General features: G+C 38.9%; 1 protein-coding gene across 1 annotated transcript in view; it reads right to left on the reverse strand.

Moving 5' to 3' along the window:
- LOC150081061 (uncharacterized) overlaps nucleotides 1-14,565 on the reverse strand; it is a 120,050-nt gene that overhangs the window by 25,446 nt on the left and 80,039 nt on the right. Inside the window, exon 4 of the mRNA XM_090380903.1 lies at nucleotides 5,658-5,872. Within this exon, the coding sequence (XP_090237029.1) occupies nucleotides 5,658-5,872 (215 nt within the window). The remainder of the gene's footprint in view (nucleotides 1-5,657; nucleotides 5,873-14,565) is intronic.

Genomic DNA, 14,565 nt, shown 5'->3' on the forward strand with positions numbered 1-14,565 from the left:
TACGTGGTCTCAATTCTAATCTCAACGATATCCATTTCCACTTGCAGTCTGCCAAACCCCATGTACTTTTTCTTACAGAATCTCAGTTATTGGTTGATTCAACTACTACTCATCTCAGATGCCCAAATTATTTGCTGTATGATGCCTTTCACCTCAAAGGTGGCACTTGTGCATATGTCCGTTCTGATAGTCCCTGTCAGAGACTTGGTAATTTGGAATCTCCTCTCTTCAATCTTTTCTGTCTTAAAATCTCTCTACCTCATGATGTCAAATTCATCTGTTTTCTCTACCGTTCTCCCAACTCCACTAATCACTTGGAGCTCTTTGCAACTTGACTTTCTCCAGTCCAACTTTCCTAACAGTGAGGTAACTTTCCTTGGTGATTTTAATGTTCACAACTCCAGCTGGTCGAGATGCTGAGGCTTTTGCAATTACTAATGACCTTGCACAGATTATTCATTTACCTACAAGAATGCTGGACAATCCTAATCATACAGCCAACACGCTTGATCTTTTTCTCACAAACAACCCTTCTAAGTACACGGTCGAAGTGAGAAGTCTTTTAGGTACTTCAGATCACAACTTGGTGATTGTCTCTTCTCCAACGGAGCCTTTATCTCACGGCTATTCTGAACCTTGTGTTGTTTGGCATTACAAGAATGCAAAATGGGATGACCGCTATTCCGAACCTCGTGTTATGCATTACAAGAATGCAAAATGGGATTACTACTATTCCGAACCTCGTGTTGTTTGGCATTACAAGAATGCAAAATGGGATGACCTGCAAAATTTCTTTTCTTCTTTTCCTTTGTCGAATTACTGTTTCAAAACTTCTGATATCAACATTTGCTCAGATTGTGTCAGTGAAATTATTCTTGCAGGAATGGACCCCTTTTATCCCACACTCCACTTTAAAATCTCGTCCTTTATCTATACCTTGGTTTTCCAATAAATGTGCTAAGGCTGTTCAAGAAAAGAACGTTGCATATTGTAATTGGCTTGTTTCTAATTCTTCAGTTTCATTTTCTGCCTACACTAAAGCTCGCAACAATTGTAAAGCAGTTATTAATCAGTCCAAACTAGAGTTTGAACAGGCTAAGAGTAGAAAACTTGCTTCTTGCCCTAATGGTAGCCGAGCATTCTGGTCTCTTGCCAAAGCTATTGGCCACAACTTTTGCCCATCTCTGCTCCCACCTCTGTCCAAACCAGATGGTTCTGTTGTCACTTCAGCCAAGGATAAAGCTGACCTAGTAGCATCCCATTTTTCTTCCAACTCGTGTATTAATGATCTTAGTAAAATACCTCCCACCATTCCCAACACGCTCCATTCAATGCCTCCTGTGGTCTTCTGTCAAAAGGATGTCAGAAGGATTTTGACGAATCTTGATGCTACGAAAGCTCCAGGTCCCGATGGTATTTCTCCACTTGTCCTCAAGACCTATGCTCCTGAACTTACTCCTATTCTTTGTCCGGTTTTTTCACTTTCTTATTCCAAAGGTGTTTTTCCTTCGGCTTGGAAATTTGCTCATATCCAACCAGTTCCTAAAAAGGGTGACAAATCCCTCCCATCCAATTATCGTCCCATTGCAATTACTTTTACTCTTTAAAAAGTAATGGAGAAATCAATTAACCGCCAACTCTTAAACTACATAGAAACCTTCTGTCTGATCAACGATCGCCAGTATGGATTCCGTCAGTGTCGATCCACTGGTGATATTCTGGCTTACGTTACCCATTTATGGCCTAATTCAATGGAAAGGTTCGGTTAAACAAAAGTAGTTGCTCTTGGCATATCAAAGGCTTTCGATCGTGTTTGGCATAAAGGTCTTCTAAACAAACTTCCATCTTATGGTTTGCCAACTGTTTTTTGTAATTGGTTATCCAGTTTTCTCTCTGATCGTTCACTGAGGGTGATGGTAGATTGCTCTCTGTCTTCTAACTTCTCCACTAATGCTGGTGTACAGTTCTTTCCCCCCACTCCTTTCCTCTTGTATATTAATGACCTTCTTCCATTGACTGGAAATCCTATCCATAGTTTTGCCAATGATAGCACATTGCATTCTACTTTGAATTTTGAGAAATCTTGCCCTGCTCAATCAGCTTCAACTTCTCGAAAATCTGCTACCAATTCCTTAAATGCCGATCTTCGGGTAATTCTCCAGTGGGGCAAAGACAACTTAGTTGATTTCAATCCTTCTAAAATTCAGTCATGTCTTATATCTCACAAAAAGGATTCTTCTGCTCCTATGCTTATCTTTGGTGACACTCCGATTTCTAGGCAAAATGATATATCACTTTTGGGGATTACCCTGACTTCTAATCTCTCTTGGCACAAGCACATTACAAATATTGCTTCCTCTGCATCTAAAAAATTTGGTTTTCTCTTTTGCTCTTGGTGTTACTTTTCTTCCAAACAGCTGCTCACTCTGTTAAATCGCAAATCTGCCCTACCATGGAATATTGTTCCCACATCTGGGTTGGTGCCCGCAAAACCTCTCTCAGGCTTCTTGATTCCATTCAGAAGAGGGCAGTTAGGTTAATTAATGATTCATCTCTAACAGAGTCTCTCCACTCTCGCTGTCTCATAGACGTACTGTTTCTGCTGCATGCCTCTTCTACAGATATTTCCATCGGCACTGTTCTTCTGCCTTCTATAATTCCCGCTCTCTCTCTTTCATAAGTCTGAACACGTGCAGCCACCAGCTAACATCCATTTACTGTCCAACTTCAAACTCACAGAACCAACTTTTCATCTTCCTAGTTTATTCATTCAACTGCCATTTTCTGGAACAACCTTCCTTCATATGTATTTCCTGAAAATTACAGTCTACAGAAGTTCAAGTCCAATATCAACAAATATCTTCTTTCATCTTCTCAACCTCCAATCCAAGCATGGTACTAAGTACTATAGGTTCTAATACCTCTCATGTTTGGGGTTTACATTAAAAAAAAAAAAAAAAAAAAAAAGTATCAAAAGATTTCCTGAAAACCAAGTATATGATATCAAAAATATTTTTTGCATCCAGTTCCTTTGAGACCACATCGTAGTAGCTAATAAAATTGGTCAGGCAAGATTCCCCAGAACAGTCTTGTCTAGGTGATCCTGCATCACTTCTTTAACCAGTGACTCGATTATTTTCCCTGGAACAGAAGTTAAACCAGTCTATAATTATTTGCATCACCCTTTGAACTCCCTTTGTGAATTGGAGATACATTTGCACATCTCCAGTCCATAGGGACCTCCCCTGACTCTAAGGATGCTCTCATAATTATGGCTAAGGGTTTGCTTACTTCTCTCATTGCCTTCTTCAGTATAACTGAATAGATCCCATCTGCCCGAGGTGCATTTTTTATGTTTAAGTTCAATAATTTCTCCTCCACTTTGCTCTCCATTATTACAAAATCATTTAGCTCCCTGTTAGAGTTTAGTAAACTTCTGTCCTCCCCTTCCTTACAAAATTCCTCATGTGTGAATGTAGATGCAAAATGTTCATTCAGTTTGTCAGCTATCTGAGCAGGATAATCAACAGTCGAACCACCAACATCAAGTGGACCAATCTGATTCCGCTTCCTTCTAGAGTTTATATTGGCATCACCTTATATGCAGGCTTTGCTGTATCTTTAAATAGGAGTGAGGCTGTTTCAGTGAAAAATAGCTTGGTTCACAGTGCACTGCATATGTTCTTAAGATTAGTTATCCCTTGCCGACCGGGCTAGCCGGTCGGTAAAGTGCCTGCCTGGCAACCCAAAGGTTGCGGGTTCAAATCCCGCCTCGGGCTGGGATCAAAGTACTGCAAAAACCTTGGGAGGTGCATTATGGCCACAGAAGCCGATGCACCAACAATTACAAAAAAAAAAAAAAAAAAGTTCTCCCTTTCTGTAATATGATAAACTGATTTCCTTAATAGGAAAATGACAATTTTTGTGCATGATATTCAAATAACATACGACTTTCGTCACTCCACAACCACTGACTGTAGCTCAGGGAGATATCTAAGGTTCCTTGCAATTGAAAAAGTATATGTCATAAAAAGATCTCAAAAATCAGTAGAGAATTCCAGGACAACTAGTTTATTCTTTTCAGTGAATCCTAGACAGTGCAGTAAATACATAAAATTACATTTCATGTACTTTTTTGAAAATATTAATACTATCAATCTTTAAACCAATCTAATATGAACTCTGTATTATCAGTCATACTGATAACATATAGTTAAAACTCAAAATCTAAAATCTGCGAGATAGTTTCTGGAATGTCTTATATAAATCTAATGACAAATATCTTATTTGTGTCTATTTTCTACACAAAATTACTTTCATAAAGAGTGGTTTTATTTATGCAACACAAAATTGACAAAACAAAATTATGCAATTTTTGTAGCAGGGGCAGTAAGAAATGAATTATAATTAAACACAAATGGAATTTTTTGCAATTCATTTAACTTTAGTTTCATGTCATTTAATTATTCAATTATTTCATAATTCATTTAATAGTTTTAAGATATGAAAAAAATGCCTTTTCTATAACAAGCAATTTACTAATAAAAAAAAATACATATCCTAGATATATATATATATTATTTTATTCCTTATAAAATGAGTCAACTACTATTTGATATGTTTATTGAATTGAACACTGGTCAACTTATTTTCCTTTGCTAATCTAGAACAGCATTATAAATAAAATGTAGCTGTCAACTTTTTTTTCAACCACTCTAACTGCTATCCTGAACAGATACAATAACCTGTTTTCAAGACTGAAATTAACCACTATGGCTATATGAAACTGTAATACCACCACTTCATAAAATTTCTTTAATAAATACCCTTCTCAGACATGCTACTACTGCTGTAATCCCTCATTAATAATAACAATAAATGCAAGCTTTAATTAATGGTTAGTAGGTTACCTTTAAACTACTGTTTCATGAACTACTGTAAAATTCACACTGTCGAGTTGAAATTTCATACTGCAAAGTGTAATAATATATTTTCCAAACAAACTGGAAAATAGAATATCCTTGAAACTCATACATCTTTCCAAATCCTGGAATTTGCAGCTGCTGTTTCAAATTACTTTCAAATATTTGAGCAACGCCCGTGCTTTACTTCAAGTTAATGTTATTTACTATTAATACTACATAAATATTTATATTATGGGGTATGTCAGAGTTAACATGCAGCAAATCTCGATCGCATCAAAATTTGAGCCATTTCCCTTACTGCTGGGATTCGAAAATGAGAAATACTATCGAAAAATAAGTTATTGATGTAAGTTATTTTAAAATGCATTCCGGTACTATGTCAAAAGTTACTCTACCTGATTATGATCAATTAAATGAGTAAGCAAATACCTCGAATTTTCAGTTAAGAATATTAATCTTAACTGAATACAGTATATATTACCCTCAGTATGTTTTTTTTTTTTATTATTATTTCTTATTACGTTACATTAAATCAAGCAATACAGAAAAATGTTCACGGAAATACATAAAATATTTTTAAATTGATGGAAGAGTAGTAAATAATTTTTAAATACACATGTATTTATTCAAAAGTGTCACTTCTAAGAATAAAACACTTAATATATTAATAATCTGATATTTTTAAATAAAAAATGTGTTATTTAACCTAGTTAGTACATGTTTAATGATTACCTATTGCATTTGTTACCGATGCGATACAATCAGCTGCTTCCTTTGGCTCCTCTTTAGCTATTATCAGCTGATCACTTGGTGGTTCTGTTTTAACATCATTCATATCTCCAATAGTCTCCCTCTCTTTAATTCCTAGTACTTCTATCATTGATAAAACTGTGCTATTAAAACGAATATCAAATATGGACACGGCAGTACAAAACAACCAACAATGTCTTTTATTTTATTATTTTTTTATATTTCTTTTTAAATATACACCGTAAGACAAGACACAAGGATAACATGGAAGGATGGATGGATGGATGTTGTTGGCACTAAAGGGGAAAATATATTCTGTCCGCCAGATGGTGCAAGAGGCGTTTGTTATTTTACTAGGCTTGATAGAGCCCAAATTGGAATTTTGTGCTACAATTCATATTAATCTTTCTCAATACAAAAATAAAAATATATAAAAAAAAGATAAAAAATAAATAAAAAGAATCAAATAAAATAAAATAATAATAGACAAATAAAATAAATAAATATAATGAATTAAACAAAAACTTAAGATAAAAAATTAAAAAATTTCACAAACGTTTGGTTTAACAAATCCATTTAAAAGAAAATTATGAAAAATGTACAAATAAAATAAAATAACCGATAGCTTATGGTATGAAACTTTAAGCGGATCTAGACAAACTCAGCAGACGGACTGAAAAATGGCAACTGAGTTTTAATCACCAGTTTGAATTGCCACTTTAAATTGTAATACATGCAAGGCACTGCATTTGGGTAGCAGAAATCCCAGAAAAACATTTAATCTCTGCTGTACCAAACTCAAGGTACTGGCGTATGAAAACGATCTAGGGGTAACTATACTGGCGTATTAAAACGATTTAGGGGTAACTGTACAGGCCGATATGAAATTCTCTCAGCAGTGCAAACAAGACACTAGAACACCCCGTGAGGGTCTCTCAAGGATATACAGCAGCTATGCCAGAAGGCACAAAGAGGTATTTACCAGTGTAAGGCAGTGGTAATATGTATGCCTGTCCTTACGATCAGAAATCCGAACACAACCTATATACTTATTTGCTTTTCACATAATCCCATATTATACACTGTGAATCAGCAGGGCTTGAAATTTCCCCTTCTGCCTAGTCTGTCCTTTCTGCACAAATAGTACTCAGCATATCAAATTCAGCATTCCCTATGTCTGAGAGTAATATATTTCTGATATCCTGATAATTTCTGCATTTGCTGACAACCAGTACTTCAAATTGTCAAAAGGTGAAAGTGATTCTTGCACTGCTTCTATTGGAATCAGCAGAAGCCTGAAAAATAATATGCAGGATATTTCAGAGACTGCTGGGAGTCATTGCGGTACAAGTAAACAAATGGGTGTGTTAGGGTAGCTAAGAATAGAAACAGGTGTATGTATACTTGCGTGTACACCAATGCTAAGAGTTTGGTAAATAAATTTGGTGAATTTGAGGTATTGCTCAAAGCATCAATGGTGGATATTGTTGGGATATCAGAGACGTGGTGTCACACAGATAAAGGAATGCAGAACTGGAATTTGGGGAGTACGACGTCTACAGAAAGAACAGACAGGATAGGAAAAGAGGAGGGGTTATGCTATTAGTTAAGAAACACATAAAATCCAAGGAAGTGAAGCCAGTCGACATCGCTGGACAGTGCAGTGTCGAGTCAGTTTGGTGTGACATAAGCATTGGGAGATCAAAATTGAGAGTAGGAGTGTGCTATAGGCCTAATGACTCTGATGAGTATAATAAGAAACTGTACAGAGAAATAGAGTGGGCCAGTACATCAGAGAGTCTTATAATGGGGGATTTTAATTTCCCAGATATTGACTGGAATTTGGGGGTGGGCACTCACACACTAGCAAGGCTTTTGTGGATTTATTGGATGATTGTTTTCTACATCAGCATGTTCGGGAGGCAACTAGAGGGAGTAATACTCTTGATTTGATTATCAGTAGTGATTCTTCATGCATTAAGAATCTGCAGATAAAGGAACCACAAGGTTGCAGTGATCACAGTGTGCTGAAGTGGGACTTACTCAAAGAGGTAACTACCATCAGGGCTAAAGGGAAGGCTTACTGCTTTCGCAAAGGCGACTACGATGGTCTGAGACAGTATTTAAATTCTATACAGTGGGACCAACTGAATATGTTACCAACAGCAAATTCAAAATGGGAAGCATTCAAAGAACTTATCTTGGAAGCTACCAGGCGTTACATACCAACTAAGAAATATTGTTCAAGGTTTAGGCCTAAATGGATGTCAGTTGAACTAATGAGACATATGACAGAGAAGAAAATTGCATGGGATACATATAAATTAATACGTGACACAGAAGCCTATGATACATACAAGTTGATCTGTAACCAAGTTACAAAGGAGGTTAGGCAGGGAAAGACAGATTACGATAAATCTTTGGCCAAGTTACAAAGGAGGTTAGGCTGGCAAAGGAAGATTACGAGAAATCTTTGGGAAGGGATACAAAGAAAAACAGCAAGGAGTTCTTTACTTATGTAAACTCTAGAAGGAAGGGGATGAATCAGATTGGTCCACTTGATATCGATGGGTCAACTGTTGATGATCCTGCTCAGGTAGCTAACAAACTAAATGAATATTTTGCATCGACATTCACACATGAGGAGTTATTCAGCGAAGAGAATGCCAGAGGTGTATTCAACTCTAGCAGTAAGCTACAGAATCTTGAAATAACTGGGAGTAAAGTGGAGGAGAAACTGTTGAAGATAAACACAAGAAAGGCACCCGGGGTGGATGGGATCTATCCAGTTATATTAAAGGAGGCAGCAAAGGAAGTAAGCAAACCCTTAGCCATAATTATGAGAGCTTACTTGGACTCAGGGGAGGTACCCATAGACTGGAAATGTGCAAATGTGACCCCAATTCACAAAGGAGGATCAAAGGCTGACACAAGTAATTATAGACCTGTGAGCTTAACTTCTGTTCCAGGAAAATTAATGGAGGCACTGGTTAAAGAAGCACTGCAGGATCATTTAAACAAGACTTCAGTTATAGCTCAGACACATCATAGTTTTGTTAAGGGGAAGTCTTGCCTGACCAACTTGATTGGATACTATGATGCAGTCACAAAAGAACTGGATGCAGGGAATAACTTTGATATTATATACTTGGATCTTAGAAAGGCTTTTGATACTGTTGCACATGGAAGACTGCTACACAAATTGGAGCAGTGTGACATTGGAGGCAAATTGCTGCTATGGATAAAGGGGTGGTTGAGGGGGAGAAGACAGAGAGTGGTAATCAATGGACACTGCTCATCGTGGACTGATGTTATTAGTGGAGTCCCTCAGGGCTCAGTGTTGGGTCCATTATTGTTTTCTGTATTTATAAATGATATTGATGATGGTATATCGGGCTTAATGTCCAAGTTTGCAGACGATACAAAGGTTGGCAGGGTTGTCAAGGACACTACTGACACTATGCTGCTGCAACAGGATCTGGAAAGGTTGAGCAGATGGGCTGAGAGGTGGCAAATGAAGTTTAACATTGGCAAATGTAAAGTACTACACATGGGAAACAGCAACCCCAGAGCAACGTATCAACTCTGTGGTACTACACTGACAGTGGTAGAGAATGAAAGGGACTTGGGGGTGGTTGTGCAGGCAGATATGAAGTTCTCTGAGCAGTGCAGATGGGCTGCAAGAGTAGCTCATGGTTTCTTGTCAATGATATACAGGAATTTTTCCAGCAGGGATAAGGAGGTGATTATTCCCTTGTATAAGGCAATGGTCAGGCCACACCTAGAGTACTGTATACAGGTCTGGAGGCCTCATTTCAAGAAGGATGTAGAGCTGCTGGAACGAGTACAGAGAAAGGCAACAAGATTAGTGAATGGAACAAACGGGTACTCTTACGAAGAAAGGCTTAAGTTTTGCAAATTACAGTGTCTGGAGACTAGGCACCAGCGAGGTGATCTGGTAGAGGTGTGTAAAGCCTTGAATGGTTTGAGCATGCTCAATACTGATGGGATTCTTCTTCTTGCTCAGAATAATCACCTGAGAGGGCATAAATTCAAATTGAGGAAAGACAGATGTAGGATAGACGTGCGGAAATTTGCCTTTAGCCAGCGGGTTGTTGGTTGGTGGAACAGACTTCCATCCCTTGTCGTGGAAGTGGATAGCCTGAATAAATTTAAGGCTCAGCTGGACAGGCATTTCGAACGAACAGAGGGGTGAATGGAAGTGTTTTTTTTTTTTTTTTTTTATTTTGGGCTGATGCTGCATAAACTTGCTTTCTTGCATCATATGCCTCTACGAATGCTAATTGGCCAAATTCAGTTACTATGCTTCTAGTATTAGAGTACAAGAATATGTGTGTCCGTCTTTGTGATTTGTATTCCGAACACGGCCTATATTGGCTGTGTTTTTCTTGTCCTACGAGTTAAATAAACATGTAAATAATCCCACATCATACACTGCGATATAACAAGGCTTGTAATTTACCACATCTTGCTTTCCGTGCTGCTGCTGTATGTTCCAATCAAAGCACTGCAATAATCATTTCACCTGTGCCCATGGCTAATGTCAGCTATTAGTATGTGCATCTCCACAGACAAACTAGTAGTGTCTCTACCCGAGTAACATTGCCTTGATATCATTATTTTTCCATCTCTTTCTATGTGTGTCCCGTTCCTGGAAATTCAGTCTCTCATGTCAACAAGTTCGGACCACAGGGGAAAATATCTACCCATCAGCCTTGTATATAACCTTGCATGGCTAAATTGATTGCCAAGGCGCTCATCATGAACTCCATCTTGTCTGGGAAAATTTGCACACTTTCAAATTTAATCCCAGCATCACAAAGAATCGTGGATTCATTGCAGTGAATGCTGCTTTGAAGAAAATGGAGGTCACGTTATACAGCTACTTTAGAAGCTTTCTTTTAGAGGTGTATTTCAGTCTAGTTTTATTTTTGTAGTTTGATTTCTGTTCGTTTATATTTCTGAAAGAAAGACTTTTGAGAAAAATATTTAGAGGAATTTTTATGTGTACAGTATGCTCCTACATGTATTTCATGTAATTTTGAAAGACCCTGTATGCAGGCCATCACAATGAGTTGCATCGATATTGGCTAGGAAGCAGAATCACCTTTTATAAACTAGTGGTATGCATATGGAGTAGTGAGAAATCGCCCAGACAATCTCCTAACCTGTAGGATTACAGGTGACACATAGCCATACAACGTGGATACGGCAATAGAAGACTTACATCGATGAAAAATTTATAATGCAAACAGGCATACTGACCAAAAAATACGAACTTTTGTATCAAGACTGTCACAGAATGCAAATAGATGCAAAGAAATGTAGACGTATAGTGATGATATGTTGCCTCGTTGAGTATAATTACTGCATACACTGTTCCACTGCTGTAATGTTAATAAGGACCGGCCTGAACAGTTCCTTGTTGACATGATGGGTGAATAGCTTCGTGCGGTTTCGGCCAGATACGCACCCTCCCTTCCTCTGGAAATAACTGGAAACGGGCCAGGAGACTCGTCTTCAATCATCCAAGGTCCATTGCCGATGTTCTTTCGCCTAGTTGAAGTGTAGAGTCCTGTGTCGTCGTGTTAGCAATGGGACTCTGGTGGGTCGGCGGCTACCGCAACCCATTGCTGTTAATGATCGCCTGATGGTCTTGGTGGAGACGTTTCTGGCACCTCCCTCGTTGAAGTGCTGTTAAGGACACCAATGACAGGTACGCTGCTGCAACAGGATCTAGAAAAGTTGAGTAGATTGCCTGAGAGGTGGCAAATGAAGTTTAACATTGACAAATGTAAAGTACTACATATGGGAAGCAGCAACCCCAGAGTGACGTATCAACTCTCTACTGACAGTGGTAGAGAACGAAAAGGACCTGGGGGTATGGTGCAGGCAGATATGAAGTTTTCTGAGCAATGCAGTCGGTCTGCAAGAGTAGCTCATAGTGTCTTGTCAATGATATACAGGAATTTTTCTAGCAGGGATTAGGAGGTGATTATCCCCTTATATAAGGCAATAGTCAGGCCACATCTTGAGTACTGTTTACAGGTCTGGAGGCCTTATTTTAAAAAGGATGTAGAGCTGTTGGAACGAGCAGAGAAGGGCAACAAGATTAGTGAATGAAACAAAGGGTTGCTCTTATGAAGAAAGGCTTAAATTTTGCAATTTACAGTGTCTGGAGACTAGGCACCTGCGAGGTGATCTGATTAACGTGTATAAAGCCTTGAATGGTTTGAGCATGCTCAGATTTGCTCTTATGAAGAAGGGTTGCTCTTATGAAGAAAGGCTTAAATTTTGCAATTTGCAGTGTCTGGAGGCTAGGCACCTGCGAGGTGATCTGATTAACGTGTATAAAGTCTTGAATGGTTTGAGCATGCTCAGTGCTGATGGATTCTTCCTCTTGCTCAGAATAATCATTTGAGAGACATAAATTCAAATTGAGGAAAGACAGATGTAGGAGAAATGTGCGGAAGTTTGCCTTTAGCCAGCGGGTGGTTGGTTGGTGGAACAGACTTCCATCCTTTGTTGTGGAAGTTGATAGCCTAAATAAATTTAAGGTTGAGCTGGACAGGTACTTGGAACGAATGGAGGGGTGAAATGGGAGCGTGTTTTTTTTTGGCTGATGCTGCATAAGCTTGCTTTCTTGCATCATATGCCTCTACTAATGCTAATGCTAAGTCGACTGTGATTTGTACCACTTTCGCTCTCCGTTTCTCTGAAATAATGGAAGACAGAAGTCGACAGCCACGTTCATCGACCACCTCTCTCCGCCCACAGCGCTGTCCAAGATCAGATGTTATTCCGGAAATGGCGTATTCTCGATACATTTTTGATATTGTCGAACGGGGATAATGAAATTTCTGTACCACCTCCGCGATAGAGTGACCCATGGGTCGGGCACCTACTATTGTCCCTCTTTCAAGAGACGGTTAACTCACGAAGTTTATCCATACTGACATCGAATTACCATCTATGTGATTGCAGTGATGAGGTATACCTATATAACTGCAAAGCAGTGGGTTCGTCCACTGGCGATAGGGATGACAGTGTCGCGTTGCCCAGGAACCAGGTATCCCATGAATTCTGTCGTTTCAGTGTAATGGCAGATTATGCAAGAAAGCAAGCTTATATAGCATCGGTCAAACACACACACACACACACACACACACACACACACACACACACACACACACACACACACACACACACACACACTCGTACCTTCCAAGAATTTGTCTAGTTCTCCCTCGAATTTATTCAACCCATACAATTCCACAACATATGGAAGCCTGTTCCAACAATCAACCACCCGTTGGCTGAAGGCAAACTTTCACATATCTCTCCTACAACAATCCTTTTTTTTTTACCGTAAAAGTTTTTAATAACTGGAAAGCGAGCAGTTCTTCCACATCTCAAAGGTAGAAATGTGGCAGAAAACAATACCTCAAGAGCGTAGCCATCCTACTTTAATGAAGATTGTACGGAAAATTATAACATATAGTGTGCAGCAAATAACATCAACCAAGCCCAGAACTGCTCTATTACAACCCGTACCACGTGCAGGGAACTAAAGAAATTTGGTACTGGCAGTCGCATGCATAGTTGGAAGCAACTTGTTTCAGAGAAAAACAGAAAAATCCATTTGCAATGGTGCCGAGAACGTCGTGATTGGATAGAGGAACAACTGAAGAAAGTCCTGTGGTTAGACGACTCCGATACACTTTTTTTGCACTAATGGTAGGTAGAGAGTGTGGCAAGAACCTCACGAAGTGACGGACCGTATTTAACTTATTAAGATAATCCAAGAATCTGGTGGTTGTATGGGGAATGATTTTCTAGCACGGACTTGATCTGTTGATACCGGTGGAAGGTTGGGTGTCATCAATGGAGTACCTGAATTTTGTATCAGATCTACTGCCCTCTGCCCCTGTAATGTCACACTTTTATACCGAAAGTGATGGCCACTTTGTTGATGAAAATGCAACAGCGCATCGTGCCAGATTCATGCAAGAATGGTTTGGAGAACATGACACTGATTTCCACCATCACGTGAGCTTAATCCTATTGCGAATGCGTAGTTGTTGTTGTAGGGTTTTGTGAGTATCAGCGACTAAGGCCATATTGCTCCGTGTGTGTTATCTCTAAATTGCGTGTGTTCTGTGCTCGATTTTCTGTTTGCTGGACGAAAACCTCGAATTTTCAAGAGAAAAACCAAGATACCCTCGACTGAGACCGACTATCATCACGGATGCTCATCTTTTAATCCCAGGGGCTCACATCTGGTGAGTATGGGCTTGGCACACCCAGGGTCCTGAGCTGGATATCATCATTCTTCTCTTTCTTGGTGATTCCTTTCTAATTTTCTCTCTCTCAGGGTAACTCGGGAATTTTTTTTTTGGCTGATGCAGCATAAGCCTCAGGTTTCTTTACACCATAGGGCTAATAATAATAATAACTCAGCCGGGTTGTGAAAAAATTCCCCACAGCGACGGGACTTGAACTCAAGTCTTTTCCATCCGGTGTGGGGAGGACGGCGATCCTACCAACTGTGCTACCCACGAGGGCTTGATAATGTGTGCGTATACTGAAGAGAGGTATTCGGCTACGAAGTTCTCTTCCTTAAATTTTGTTGAAGGTTTGTATTTCGTATTTATCCGGCCAGTGTGTCTATAAATAAAATAAACATACACTCCCACCTAAAACTTTGGAATCGCAGCGTATGACAATAGTTTTCGTTAATTTTTTTGAAATTAGCTATGACAATTGAAGGTAAACAATTTATATTAGTTCCGTTGCTAAAATATTTCAACATCTTCCTTGATTATCCGTTAAATATTACTCCACATATTAACAATCTTATTACAAAATT

Source organism: Mastigoproctus giganteus, chromosome 9, assembly GCF_048544385.1.
Source record: "Mastigoproctus giganteus isolate SK-2022 chromosome 9, ASM4854438v1, whole genome shotgun sequence".
Classification (NCBI taxonomy): Eukaryota; Metazoa; Arthropoda; class Arachnida; order Uropygi; family Thelyphonidae; genus Mastigoproctus; species Mastigoproctus giganteus.